The sequence below is a fragment of the Balaenoptera ricei genome, chromosome 13 (assembly GCF_028023285.1).
Source record: "Balaenoptera ricei isolate mBalRic1 chromosome 13, mBalRic1.hap2, whole genome shotgun sequence".
Taxonomy (NCBI): domain Eukaryota; kingdom Metazoa; phylum Chordata; class Mammalia; order Artiodactyla; family Balaenopteridae; genus Balaenoptera; species Balaenoptera ricei.
The window spans coordinates 71,590,410-71,605,587 of NC_082651.1; the positions used below are offsets into that span (position 1 = coordinate 71,590,410).

General features: G+C 42.9%; 1 protein-coding gene across 3 annotated transcripts in view; it reads right to left on the reverse strand.

Annotated features, from left to right (window-relative positions):
• The window catches only part of GALM (galactose mutarotase), a 99,375-nt gene that overhangs the window by 51,209 nt on the left and 32,988 nt on the right, over positions 1-15,178 (reverse strand). Inside the window, exon 1 of one of the 3 annotated variants that reach the window (XM_059943566.1) lies at positions 992-1,371. The exons of the other annotated variants lie outside the window; for them this stretch is intronic. Coding sequence (XP_059799549.1) covers positions 992-1,181 — 190 coding nt within the window. The 5' untranslated portion in view covers positions 1,182-1,371. Of the gene's footprint in view, positions 1-991; positions 1,372-15,178 lie in introns of those variants that run through there. 3 annotated transcript variants of the gene reach the window in all.

The following is a 15,178-nucleotide window of genomic DNA, read 5'->3' on the forward strand; positions in this document are numbered from 1 at the left end:
CGAAATTGAGTCATTTGTTGAGATGTGGATGGATCTAGAGACTGTCATACAGAGTGAAGTAAGTCAGAAAGAGAAAAACAAATATCGTATATTAACGCATGTATGTGGAACCTAGAAAAATGGTACAGATGAACCAGTTTGCAGGGCAGAAGTTGAGACACAGATGTAGAGAACAAACGTATGGACACCAAGGGGGGAAAATCGCGGTGGGGTGGGGATGGTGGTGTGCTGAATTGGGCGATTGGGATTGACATGTATACACTGATGTGTATAAAATTGATGACTGATTAAAAAACAAAACAAAACAAAACAAACAAAAAAACAGTGTTTGAATGCAGGAATTAATACATGTTCTTAATTGTCTACGGATTCCCACAGAACAAAGTCCACCCTAGCTATAAGGAGACTCGTTTCTCGACAGTAAGTTGGTCTTCCGCATTCTTTCAGCACACAGTTATTGATCAGCCAGGAGGTGATCACAGACCAAAGCGGATAAGCTTCTGCACCCACTAAGCTTACCTTATGGAGCATTTCTGAAACAACCAGACCTCAAAGAGAATCTGATCAAGGAGAAAGCAGAAGACGCACGTCTTTGATCATTTTCCTTCTTCAGAAAGGGCAGGAGGAAGAGCAGGGGGCCACACCCCCTCTCAGTGCAGAGGCCTGCACTTTCCTCTCCCGCCCTTACAAAGATCCGGCAGTTCAAAGATCGCTCCAGTGTTGCTGGAGTTTTATCTTACCCTCAACTGACTTTTTAATTAAGACAAAGCCTGAATGTATAAACAGAGGCCAAGTCCTACGGCAGTTTCTATTCATTTTGTCTATTTCCAAACACTGGATCGCAACACAGTGAGTTAGCCGGATCCAAGTACTCCTGATGGTCACAAGCTCCGTACTTCCCCTGCATCCCTGCATCGCGAGCAAGCTGTGTGGGGCAGTGTGCCAGGTGGAACTGGGGCCCGTCCGCAGCCCGGGGCGGAATTCAACCCACCTTCCAACTCAGCAAAGCCGAGCACCAAGTCTGAGGCTCTGCCCTGCCTGTCTTTAACCTCCAGGGCCGTGATGGTGCAGCCCCAGGAGATGATGTCTACTCTCAGCTGGTCTGACTGCAGCTGGAACTTCTCCACCGTCCCTGCCCCCAAGGGCAGGTCTCCAAAACCGGCTCTGGTCACCGAAACCATGGGGAAAGCCAGGGGTGTGCAGCTCCTCCAGGTCCTTCGAACTCCCGCCGCCAAACCTGGAGCGGCAGAAGTTTACTGGAGAAGGGGCGGGACATGGCTCAGACTCCTCCCTTTTCTTGCCTGGATTTAGGGAGTTCCTAAATCCGCTCCTGCAAAAAATATCCTCTGGGAGCTTTCTAAATCATTCTTTTGCCTGAGGGTGGCACGCAGGCAAAGTTTCCAGCCAGGCTGGCAATTTCCAGCTAGTTCCTTTCCTTTACTAACGCTGACTGCATTGCATGTTGGGAATGGTAGTCTTTGGAAGGTGAAATTGCATGTTGGGGCCTGTAGTCTTTCTAAACCCAAATCCTGAATCTGCAGGGCTCTACTGCCTTCTCTGACACGAGGTTCTCAACATGCAATGATCTGTTCATTAATGGTGGCTAACTTTCAGATAAAACGCTGAAAAATGAAGAGATCAGAATTAGGAATAGTGAGGGAAGGAGATGTTGGGGGCAAATTTTGGTTTTTAAGTTAACTCTTTGATCCAGACCAGAAAGAAGTACGGAGGTAATTTAGAGAAGGGGTAAATAATTGCAGGTTTCTCTGCACACTGACTGAAGATCCATTCTGTTTGTCCCACGCAAACAACTCTGAACATGTTTCTGCTGGAGCCACAGCCAACAGCCTGGGCAGGGTCACGTGTAGATGGATTAGGGCCTAGTTTATATGGAGGCAATCTCTGACTTTCTTTTCTTCAGGGAACCGGGAAAGGACCTTGGGTATATACCCCTTCTTGTTCCTGAAATCCAAAGTTCCTTTAAGAAAGGATTAAGGATAAATATTTATTAAGGTCCGCATTAATGTCATATACTGTACTTTTATTATCTACTTTCCATAAGCAGAAAAAGGCTTCAAGTGGGACTTCCCTGGCAGTCCAGTGGCTAAGACTCTGCGCTTCCAGTGCAGGGGATGTGGGTTTGATCCCTGGTCAGGGAACTAAGATCCTGCATGCTGTGGGGCGTGGCCAAAAAGAAAAAAAAAAGGCTTTAAGTATGCACTGCTAGAAGAGAAAAGACACAGAGGTCATAAATAATAGTTATGCTTTGATGTGCCTCACAATTATCTACAGAGATTTTTAAAAATGCATATCCCCAGGCCCATACCTGGAATTACGGATTTTGTGAGTCTAGGGTGAAACTCAGGAATCTGCTTTTTTCACAGGTTCCTCAGGTTATTCTTATGCAGTTTATCTGGGACCAGACCTTGAGAAATATTGCTCCAGGTTTTGATGGCTAATCTCAGATTTTTTTTTCCCTCTGATGGCAGAGGACTAAGATAGAGCTACCAAAAGCCTTAATAGGATTGTCAGATAAAATACAGGGGCCTGGGCTATTTCTTTGCTAAATCTGTCCAGACAGTACTGGGCCTAGGAAGGGGGAGGATTCTGGAAGCCAGATGACATGTTTTATTTGACCACCTGTATACTCAACTCATCTTTGCTTGACACTGCTTTTTATTTGGTTCCTAGATATTTCATAGGGGATCCAACTAGACTGTGGTGAAAGCCAAAATGCATCTATGACTAGGAAATTAGGAGAATTGGGATCCCATTCCTGGAATCAGATGCTAATAAAACATAACAGTCTCTCAGCCCTGTCTGTGTAGTTTGAAGGAATACTTAACATTCTTGCCACAAAGCCTCAATTCTCATTCATGAATCGGGGGAATTCTGATAGCAAAGGAAAAAGAGAGCTTGCAGCAAGCTTCAGTGAAGCATAACATATAATAACAAAAAGACCCAAACAAGTCAAATTATAGACTGCACTGTACTCATACAATAACGGATAGGCACTTTTGGTGCTGCTTCATCAGAAATTCCCATAAACTCTGCCACCCTCATCAGCCCACTTAACATTTATGTGTATGCTGATTCAGACACAAGCCCTTTCTGCAATGCTGTATTAGCAAGGATGTCTTAGAATCTCTTCTGTGAGCAGGAAGACCGAATTTTCTTTTCTCAGCCACCAGTTCTCAATGTTCTGCCAAGCTCATGTTGTCACAGAAATAAATAAATGCATCTGGATGGCCAAAGCCAAGTGTCACCAGTGGGTGTCTTGTAGCTTGGCTTGTTGGAAAATGAAACATACCATGATGTCTCTCTAAGAGCTACACTTCTTGATTTCATTTTCCTTTAGCTTTGAAGGGTTTAACATATTGTTCCAAATAGGACTACTTTGTGCTAAGTCAGATGTCAGGCACAAATCTTGATTTTTCTTACCAAAATATCTTATTTTCTTAATCTCACAGTGATAATTTAAAGGAATATCTGTGCACTTAAAAAGGAGAAGAAGAAGAAGAAGAGGAAGAAGAAGAAGGAGGAGGAGGAGAAGAAGCTGAAATCTAAGGAAATATTCTCCATCCCAAATGTTGGATTGGGTTAAAAGCAAGGTAGTGATCTTGAGAATGACGAGAATGAAGCATTGTCAAATTTTAGGGGGTATTTACTTTTATTTGGGGGATAGGGGCTGAGGGTGAGGTTATGAGGCAAAGGGAGTGGGAACTGTGACATTTAAGTCAAAGAGGAGTTACTGGGGACTTCCCTGGTGGCACAGTGGATAAGACTCTGCACTCTCAATGCTGGGAGCCCGGGTTCGATCCCTGCTCAGGGAACTAGATCCCACATGCATGCCGCAACTAAGAGTTCGCGTGCCACAACTGAGGAGCCCATGTGCTGCAACTGGGGAGCCTGCCTGCCACAACTAAGACCCCATGTAACCAAATAAATAAATAAATAAAATTTAAAAAAAAAAAAAGAGGAGTTACTTAAAGTGGATACCTTTTCTTTCAGCCAGAGAGTGAGGTATCAGGGTGGACAGGTCAAGAATAAGGTCTGTTTTTCTTCTCAGCTGGAGGTTAGTCCCCAAAGCTGAATGCTAGGAGAGTCAGGAATGAGGAATCAAGGCCCCTGCTCCCTGGGCCCCGCCTCCTCTTTCTACATAGAAACTGCAGGTGGGCTGTTCCTAGGACCCATTAGACCCTAAGCCCATAAAGATGTCTCCAAAACCTTAAGCTATTGACAGGCTGCTACGCAGAGGAAACTCTCTGAGATATAATAATAGTAAACTCTCTGAGCTATAATAATAAAACCAACTCACAATACCTCACAGTTTGTCAATAAAGAGACCTAGAATAGATTCTCTTCAGTCAGGTTGATACATTACCACCCTTCTGTTTCCTTTCTCCTTGCTCAGAACTCCAATAATGTTTACTGTCAGTTCTCTTCATCAGGTGCTCAGTATGCACTGTCTTAGATCATCCCTTATCTTTCCGTGAATACATTTTGTTGTTGTTATTGTTTATTCAACTATTGGCTCCCTGACTCAATTTTTTGACTTATATATTTTTTATTGTTATAACCCAAACAACACTATATTTGGTTTCAGATGAAAACTACTTGTATCTGGAAGCCAGGCATACTTGGGAGAATGCAGTCAAGTTCATGAGAGGTAGGATTCTTCACAGTTCAATTCATCTCCATTTCATCAACAATTTTGAAGGAGCTGCTGGGGAAGGTATTATGGGGACAGGTGAGAAGTTGCTGAGGAAGATAGATTAAATTTTGCTGTATGACATGTTCATTTATCAAATAGTCAATAAGTATATGCCAGGCACCGTGCTAAGTGCTGGTTGTACACTGGTAGGTAAAACATGATCTTTGCCTTCAAGATGTTTACAGTCTAAAGTGATATAATGTTCATCTCTATCCTCCATAAAAACTTCAGTAAAATCTTCAAAATTCAATTCATAGTCAATGCTAGATGAAACAAAGTACTGGGACTGGCCTCAAGATAGCTATAATTTCAGGCTTGCCCAAAGATGATCAGCCATATTGGGAATATTTTAGAATTCTCTAGCACCAAGCACAGTGACAGACAATTTTAGATGCTCAATAAATAATTATTCAACGAATACATCATACATTTATAAATACAATTTTCTAGTGGAGAATTGGTTCTGGTGCCAGAAAACCCAGGTTCATGAGGCAACAGAACTTACTGTCTGGGCAATTTGTTCAACCACTTTGGACCTCAGTTTCCTCATCTATGAAATGGGAATAATATCACATGATTGACCCATCCAATTGTTAATTGATCACTAGTAAATATTAAGTACTAAAAATTTACTGAGCACCGTGATAAGCACCCCAATGAGTCAGACACTGTTACCTTATACAGAAACTGAGACTTAGAGAGATTAAGTAACTTGTTCAAGATCACATGGTTAGTAAGTCAGGAAACCAAGATTTGATCCCGGGCTGCTTGACTACAGAGATAGGAGCATTTAACCACTTCCTTATATGCTGCCTAGAATTGTGGTCAACTGAGAACATGGATTCCAAAGCACTAACTGAATTCTAAAACATCACACTAATGTAAAATATTCATCTTCTAATTTTACGGTAATTGCAAGTTTTAAAACATCAGTTTCTGGAATTAGGTCACACTGGGTTCAAGAGGGCATTGTATTCACTTACTGTAGGTAAAGAAGGGCCCAAGGAGAAGAACTAGTTCTTGGTACCCAAAGACTCTGGAAACAAGGCACTCGTCACCTCTGGACCTATTATATATTCATTTTTTATTTGTTATTATGTCTCCTGCCAAGAAAATGAAGCTCCAAGAGAGCTGGAAATTTCACTGCTGCATCCCAGTACCTAGAACAGATTAGTAGATCACTAAAAAAATATTTGTTGAATGAATGTTTGAGTGCTAGAAAGGATGTGAAGCATCTCTTTTACAAAGCTGGTGAAAGTCTCAAGTGATAAAACTCTGGAGGACAACTTGTCAATATCTAGTAGAGTCAAAGTGCATATAACTCAGCAATTGTCCATAACCAAGCAATTATATTCCTTGGAATATACCCTAGATGATCTTTTGAATATAGGCATAAGAATATTTACGGCAGTAGTACACATAAGAATGAAAATTTGGTTAAAAAAAAAAAAAGAATGAAAATTTGGAAACAACCTAAGGTCCATCAACTGAAAAATGAGTAAAATTATTGTGGTAGGGGACTTCGCTGGTGGTCCAGTGGTTAAGAATCAGTCTTGCAATGCAGCGGACGCTGGTTCTATCCCTGGTCAGGGAACTAAGATCCCACATGCCCCAGGGCAACTAAGCCCTCGCTCGCCCGCAACAACTGAGCCCACGTGCTCTGGAGCCTGTGAGCCACAACTAGAGAGAAGCCCACGCACCACAACTGAGAGCCCGCACGCTGCAACAAAAGACCCGAGCTTCAACTAAGACCTGACGCAGCCAAAATAAATAAATAAATAAATAAATAAATAAATAAATAAATATTAAAAAAAATATATTGTGGTAGATCTATGTAATGGAATATAACATAACAGGAGAACGAATGCACTAGGGCTCCACAGGACCTCAAGCATGAATTTCATAATTATGATGTTAAGGGAGAAATAAATCAGTGGCAGAAGGATGCAGATATATCATTTATATCAAATACAAAAATTTGTAAAACAAACTAGATCTCCCAGAATTTGAGCCATTAGTCCAGGGTCATTTAGCTTGGTAAGTTGTACAGCTAGGATCTGAACCCAGAGCACTTTCCACTATGTCAAAATGCTTCTGGTAAACACTGAGAGGCAGATATGGATTAGACCTTCATAGAGCTCTGGAAACCTTATTGATTGATCTTTTCTTAGCTTGAGTCAGTTGTTGTGGCAAGCGACTGCCCTGGAGGGTAGGTCTTTTCTTCTCCTCATTCTTTGATATGAATAATAGATGTTTAAGCAAAATTATGTAAAGCAGCTTTAGAACAAGTCCCTCATCCATTACCTCTGGCATGATTGTAGCACCTATTTATATAAATTCTGGAGCCACAGCTAGCCTGAGCACATTCTTTCCTTTTATACAGACTAGATAGCAACTTCTAGGTATCTTTTGTGACAGCAATACTTTCAAGAGTCAAAACTCTTTTATTTCTGGAAGGTATAAACCACCTCAAGCCTGGCTTAGGCAAAAAAGGGAATTTATTGGCTAAAGATAGCGAAAAGTCTAGAGATGTTCAGGCATGTTCAGGCATGGCTGGATCTGGGTTAAAACTATGTCAGCAGGACTAGGTATTCCTCTTCCTCTTGGTTCTGTTTCCACTGTATTGGCCCTATTTTCAGGACTGCTTTTTCTATATATGATTTCTAGCATCCCCAGGCTTATATTATCCTATGATGGCAATCTTAAAATAAATCAAACTTCACATTCCCAGTAATATCAATAAAAGTCCCAGTACTGAATCTCACTTGGTCATGTGCTCTTCTGAACCAATTACCTGCTGCTTGGTAGGGTGGAGTCAGGCTGACCCAACAATATGGACTAGGAAAGTCCGGGGGTGGGAGGCGGAAGGTAATTCCCCAAGGAAAAATCTGAATGCTATTCCCAAAGAGAAAATGGATGCTGTTCAGGCAAAAACAATGTGTGTCCACCAAAAAGAGTAATGTCATTAGAGTGTTAGAAGTTGGAAATAAAAAATAACTACACAGGGAGGAATGTAAATTGATACAGCCACTATGGAAAACTGTAGGGAGGTTCTTTAAAAAACTAAAAATAGGGCTTCCCTGGTGGCGCAGTGGTTCAGAATCTGCCTGCCAATGCAGGGGACACGGGTTCGAGCCCTGGTCTGGGAAGATCCCACATGCTGCAGAGCAACTAGGCCCGTGAGCCACAACTACTGAGCCTGCGCGTCTGGAGCCTGTGCTCCACAACAAGAGAGGCCGCGATAGAGAGAGGCCCGCGCACCACGATGAAGAGTGGACCCCACTTGCCGGAACTAGAGAAAGCCCTCGCACAGAAACGAAGACCCAACACAGCCAAAAAATAAATTAATTAATTAATTAAAAAAAAAAAACAAAAAAAACCTAAAAATAGAACTACCATATGACCCAGCAATCCCACTACTGGGCATATACCCAGAGAAAACCATAATTCAAAAAAAAGCACATGAACCCCAATGTTCATAGCAGCATTATTTACAATAGCCAGGACATGGAAGCAACCTAAATGTCCACTGACAGAGGAATGGATAAAGAAGATGTGGTATATATACAATGGAATATTACTCAGCCATAAAAAGGAATGAAATTGGGTCATTTGCAGAGACGTGGATGGACTTGGAGAGTGTCATACAGAGTGAAGTAAGTCAGAAAGAGAAAAGCAAATATTGTATAATAACGCACATATGTGGAATCTAGAAAAATGGTATAGATGATCTTAGTTGCAAAGCAGAAATAGAGACGCAGACGTAGAGAACAAATGTATGGATACCAAGCGGGAAAGGGGTGGGGTGGGAGGAATTGGGAGACTGGGACTGACACATATACATTATTGATACTATGTCTAAAATGGACAACTGATGGGAGCATGCTGTATAGCACAGGGAACTCACCTAGTGCACTGCAGTAACCTAAATGGGAGGGAAGTCCAAAAGGGAGGGGATATCTGTTATGTGTATGGCTGATTCATTTTGTTGTGCAGTGGAGGCTAACACAACATTGTAAAGCAACCATACTCCAATAAAAATTAATTTAAAAAAATAACTACACAGGGAATTCTTGTAGAGAGTTCAAGCATTTAGAATATTTTGACACATCAGAATACCTGTGTCTCATGAAGAGCTTTCAACATTTTGTCAGTGCTTTCAGCAGCAGGTGTTGCCACATCCTCACATCTATTCTTGTTTTACTTTTGCCTTGGTCTCTTGACTAATGTGGTACTGACGCAAACTTGCTCGAACCTTTCTCAACATTTTCAATTACCCTTCGGTTTTTCAAAGGACAAGAGCCACCAACATTCTAGAAAGAATGTGAGCTTAGATCCAGCCTAGCCTAGTCTGAAGCACATTAATCTTTGCCTTGTCTGAAGACAAGGTGGATCAAGGAATTGCTCTCCAAGTTTATCTGAACTCCATCCCTCATAATATGGAAACATATCAAAAATCATGGGTGAATATAATTCTTGGCATAAAATAGCATTCAAAAACATTTTAAGGGACTTCCCTGGTGGTCCAGTGGTTAAGACTCCACCCTTCCACTGCAGGAGGCACAGGCCTGATCCCTGATAGGGGAATTAAGATGCCGCGCTGTGCGGACAAAAAAAAAATTTTTTTTTTAAAGACATCTTACTCAAATAAATGTGGAGAATTCGCTCTCATGATTTTGCCTGCCTGATTCAGTAAGCTTTGATTCAGTCCCTTCCATATCTGCTAACCATGGGAACCAGTCATAGTGTGATCTTAATTCCTTAATTCCTATATGTTATGTCACTTGTTCAAGAGGTCCCAACAATTTTATAATTTCCTGCTTTTGAATGGATCATATTTGGCTCAGCTTGAATGATACATTTCTGACAAGATGTAATAAGCAATTTTTTTTTTTTTTTTGCCAAATCAGAACTTCAAAAAATTACTCTTTGATTAGTTAGAATTATATTTGGCTGTCTGTAACAGACATCCAAAATAATAGTGGCTTAAAAGAGATACAAGTTGATTTCTTTCCTAAAAACAGTCCACTGGTAGGTATGTGAAGTTCTGGGGTTTTACTTTACTTGCAAGCTAATAAATTACTGTTTCATGGATGCTGGCTGAAGATACAAGATTCCTAGGTCTGAGACAAAAGATTTTATTACTCACTGCATCCAAGCATCATGGGCATCATGTTGGTGCTGGTTCCTCATGCCTTCCAAAACCCATGGAGGGATACTTCCCTGGCGGTCCAGTGGTTAAGACTCCATGCTCCCAGTGCAGGGGGCATGGGTTCAATCCCTGGTCGGGGAACTAAGATCCCGCATGCTGCATGGTGCGGCCAAAAAAAAACCATGGAGGCAGCATGGAGGGACAAAGATGGACACTCTACATATAGTGGGTTTGCATTTCAACTGAAATCTACCACTTTTACAGTGGCTGGTAAGCAAGCCTGCCCTTTGTCTGGGAGAAGACGTTACATTATCTCTTGAGCCTGTTGATTGAAAACTCAACTCTGAGAAATGGTTGGCTAAAAGCAGTCAAGGTCTTGCATTGCTGGCATACCCAAAAGGGATGTTCAGGGATGCTCAGGCTCACCACTGCTCGTTTCAACAGGTGGTCCAAGGTTGGGATGGCAGCTCTGCTCAGTATGGTCATCTGGGACCTAGGCTCCCTCTAACTTGTTGCTTCATCATCTGTAGGGTGTGGCCTAAAGTCCACTTGGCCAAGGAGATATGCCACCATGTCCACAATTAGAGGAACAGGGTGGAGGAGAGGAGACAGGGAGAGGAACTGTTGGAGAAAGGGCAGCCCCCCTCCCTTTAAGAACACATCCTGAAAGTTCTATACTTCACTTCTCTTCATCTCCCATTGGCCAGAGTGTATTCACATAATCATATCAAAGTTCAGGGTATGTTGGGAAATGTATAATCTTTATTCTAGGTATTCTATTAATGTAGTATAAAGGAGAAGACATTGGAGAATAAGTGGCACTCTGCCATATTTTTTACTAAAAGTTGGTGGTATTTAAATAAATACTTTCCAGGGACCTTAGAGGGTTGCTAATCACCACTTTGTTCCTCCCATTCTTTGTACATAATGAGAATCTGAGCCTGTGGCTTGGGTGGGTACTGGTTGCAGCCAGATATCTATGAGTACACACTTGGGATGGGACTATGGTATCAGATACTCTACAGGCACTGCCCAAAGTGAGAACACAGAGGAATCATATGACTTCCAAGGATCTGGAAAAAGACAGAGATTTTACTCCAGATGATGGTGTGTTTGTGAGTATGGTGCTAGAGACTCCAAGGATCAAAGTTGCAAGGTCTGGAAGAGCTCTACTTGGAGAAGTTTATTATGTCCAGAAGGTGGGTGGTGCAGCTTGGGAACCATTTTAAAGAGCCCAAGCCACACAGGATTTCCCCCCAACCCTCACATAAGTGGATCCTGTAAAAGACGTGGAGAACTCCAAGTCAGTCAGCCCAGGACAAGGGCTATTTCTGTCATGGAAGAGGAGACAGAACCACACTTGGAGGGAGGGATTTCCAAGAGTCAGTGTTGACCCAGTATAGTTACAATAAGGAATTTCCCAAGGCCAACTGACTGGGAGTTGCTTGGGGCACTATCCTAAGTAGTACCCAGCTGAGGTCCCTGGGATGACCTTGCAGCTGGCAGGTGTTCTCTACTAGTTAATGGTGGCTCTGGCCTTCTAGTCCCAGGGAAGCTTCTCCTTCATGGAAGACTTGAGCCTCTGCTCAAAGTAGAAGCATTGCCTCAGTCATATCCCTTGATTTTGTACCATCTCTTACCAAATTGCCTGTGTCTCTCTCCCTGCAGGTGGGTAAGACGATTATTGACCAGGTTAACCTTGTCCTGAACAGGGTTCTGGCAGAAGAAATCCTTGTCAAAAATTATCACATATTTAAAAAAAAAACAAAAAAAAAACAACTAAGAGTGAGGCCCTGAGAATGGTTTCAGGTATATCAGCAGATATACCAAGATGTGTGGCATTGATTGATGAAACTATGTGGCTTCTCTAGGAAGAGAGAGAGGGCAGAGAAGGCAAGGAAGTGAGGGGATAGCATTTTAACAGCAAACGCTGGGGGCACAGGAGGCCTATCAGATGTGAGGCCAGGATAGGAAGGCTTATCAGAAAAGACTTTACCTGGACTCCTGGGGGCACATTCCAGTGGAAATCGCTGAGGGAGTTTATCGCAGCAACTTTGGGGCACTGATAAATAGCCAAGAGGAACAGGGGCAGAGAATCTCGCTAGAGGGAAGGGGCCTGGCAAACAGTAATGACCAGGCTCAGAAGGTTACGGGGCAGCTCAGGCAGGGTCCAGCCAGAGTCAAGGCGGTCAGCTAGTCCACAGATGATTGCAGTAAATGAGCTCGTACCCTACTGTAAAGCAGGCCTTTTGCTCCCTGGTGTGTTGCAGACTGTCTTCTGGGTGTGCTGTGGAATACAGGCAGCGTGTCAGAAGCCTACAGGCAAATTCTGCCCTCCTTTTGGGTAGGCTTGAACAGGGAAAATTTTAGCCCTACTTCTATTCCTCTTCAAAAGGTCAACACTGAATTCAGGTCAGAGAATTGCAGCGGAATTGGCTGTTTCTTCTGGGCTCAACCACATTCTATAAAGAAGTGTGGTTATACAAGGGCCAGGTGAAGTCAAGAGGAGACAGAATGTGACAGGCCCCTGTGTAGTGATTTTTTTCTGACGCCACTTCTGATACGAAACGTGTGTTGTTTTTCCACAAAGCAACCAATTCTATGACACTAATTGAGTGCCCAACAATTCAATTCAATTCTGACACTATCTACCTAGAATTAGGGTAAGATCCCATGAGTTAAGGGGCTCAGTCCCACATGACTGCCCCTACTTTAGACCAGCTGCAAATGGGGTATGCACGCTACCCACTCTTCTGCCTGGCTAACTACAAATTTGGGAGTTCCCACGAGCTCCCCTCAGGTTTTTTTTTTTTTTGAATTTTATTTATTTATTTTTTTATGCAGCAGGTTCTTATTAGTTATCTATTTCATACACATCAGTGTATACATGTCAATCCCAATCTCCCAATTCATCCCACCACCACCCCCCTGCCACTTTCCCTCCTTGGTGTCCATCCCCTCAGGTTTGATAATATTCTAGAATGACTCATAAAACCCAGGAAAAACACTTTACTTACATCTACCAGTTCCTTATAAAAGATATAACTCAGGAACAAACAAATGGAAGAGATGTGACAGAGAAGAAAAAAAATTTCCCTTACCCTTCTAGGTTCTTCTGGTTGGTCTAAGAATTAAATTGACATGAGAAAGATTAACAGGAGAAAATCAAACAAAAATTTAATTACATGTATACATGGGAGAGACCAAGGAAAACTGAGTAACTCACCAAAATGGCCAGAACCCTCACCTTAAACACCGTCTTCAGTTAGAGACAAAAGAGGATGTTGGGGGTAGTGGTTTGGGACTCTAAAGGGGAGGAAGGCAATTAACACGAGGTGGAAAAGCAAATGTTTGTTGGTAAACAAATGTTTGCTGGGTCATGCAGAGACAATGGGACACAGAGTGGAATTTTAACAGACTTTGCTAGGTTCCTCCCTGCCAATCATACCTAGTTCATACTATAGTTATCTATGGTGATAGCTCCCTCCCTAGAACAGGGCCTCTACCTACATTCTTTAGGCAGTTAGGGAGAAGGTCAAAAGTTCTTCCTAAGTCTTTTGGGCCTTGACAGTTTTCAGTTCAGAATAATCTGCATGTCAAGAAATATTTTGGGGTGGCAAATTTTGCTCCCCTACAGATGCATAGGGCCAGTTATAGGGGATGGGGGCAGGGAGTGGGGATTGGCACAGAGCTTCCATGCTCTCTCCTGTCGTGCCATCTTCCCGGCACATGAATGTGTTCACCAACTTGGAAGCCCATGAACTTATTTTTTAGGTTTTTAATCAAGGGTTTATTAGCTAGGCAGGATTAATTAAATTACTGGCCATTGGTGATTGAACTTAGTCTCCACCTCTCTCCTTCCCTGTGGAGGTCAGGGGCTGGGGCTGAAAGTCTAGCCCTTTCATCACTTGGTTGGTTTTTCTTGTGACCAGTCCCCATCCTGAAGCTATCTAGTGTGGGTCCCCCCACTTAACCCTCCTAAGGGTTATCTCATTAGCATAAGACACTCTTATCACTCAAGAGAGTCCAAGGATTTGGGAGCTTTGTGCCAGGAACTGGAGACAAAGACCAAATTTTTTTTATTATTACCACAGCCCTCAACTGGGTCCCACCACCCACTCTGTCTACCAGAATAACTAGGTCAAGGAGGAGAAGAGAGACACTTCCAGACAGGGCAGTGATTCTCATACTTTGGTGCACATTAGAATAATCTTGGAAACTTGTTTAAAATGTAGATTCTTGGGTCTGACTCTCAGTGACTCAGTGACAGTCACTGAGAGAGGAACCTGGGTATCTGTATTTTTATTTATTTTAAAATTTTTATTTATTGATTATTATTATTATTTTTTTGGCCGCTTGGCATGCGCAATCTTAGTTCCCCGATCAGGGAAAGAACCTGTGCCCCCTGCAGTGGAAGCGCAGAGTCTTAGCACCTGGACAGCCGGGGAAGTCCCTGTATTTCTCATAAACTCCCTAAATGATTCCCATGCTCGCTGAAGGTTGAAAGCCAGGGAATGAGCATTTCCTTTAGTCTTACCCCCAACCCCAAAACTACTCCTTTCTATAAGCTTGTCCAGTCAGAGCCCCAAGTCTGACTGTAGGTTACCGCCTTCCCCTGACTTAAAGATGAGGAAGAATTACAATTGAGTACAAAGGACTCCCAGGTGAAGCAGATCTTTAGGATCCTGGAGATTCTGCCTCAGGTTGGAATCAGAATCTCAACAAAAGGAATCAGAATTAACACTGGTCAGTGTCTGCTGTGTCAGGGATGTGCACGCTAGGTGTTTTCATGTGGTTTATCTGTGAGGAAGGTATAGCTGTTATTATTTCATGGCTGGGAAAACCGAGACTCAGAGAAGATGTGGCCAACTAGGTACGGCCGGTATTCAAACTCAGGCCGGCCTGGCTCCAATACCTACCTCAGAATGGTAAGTAATTAAAAGGGAACATGCTGAGCTGGTGTGACTTAACTGTGGGCTGGAGTCGCTGCAGCCACAGTACCGAAGGTCAGTCACTCCATAATCACTGCTATGGAAATGGCAGCACTGACATGGCAGCACTGGGCTGCCAAGTAGGAAAAGCTTCAGCCTACAAATGCTACTTACTGAAAAGCTACTTTCTCAGAGCCTCCCTGGGAAACCACCAGTCCTGCTGAATGTTTTCCTGTCTTTTTGCTGAACTCAGATCCCTGTGGTAGGAGAGCCCAGCCAACGGTTCTGGAAATTGCTGGGATCATCACATCTTGGGCTGAATCTGGTTGAGTCCAGCGTGGTTGAGTCCAAGCTGTTCCTCTTCTGACAGGAAGAGTGTGC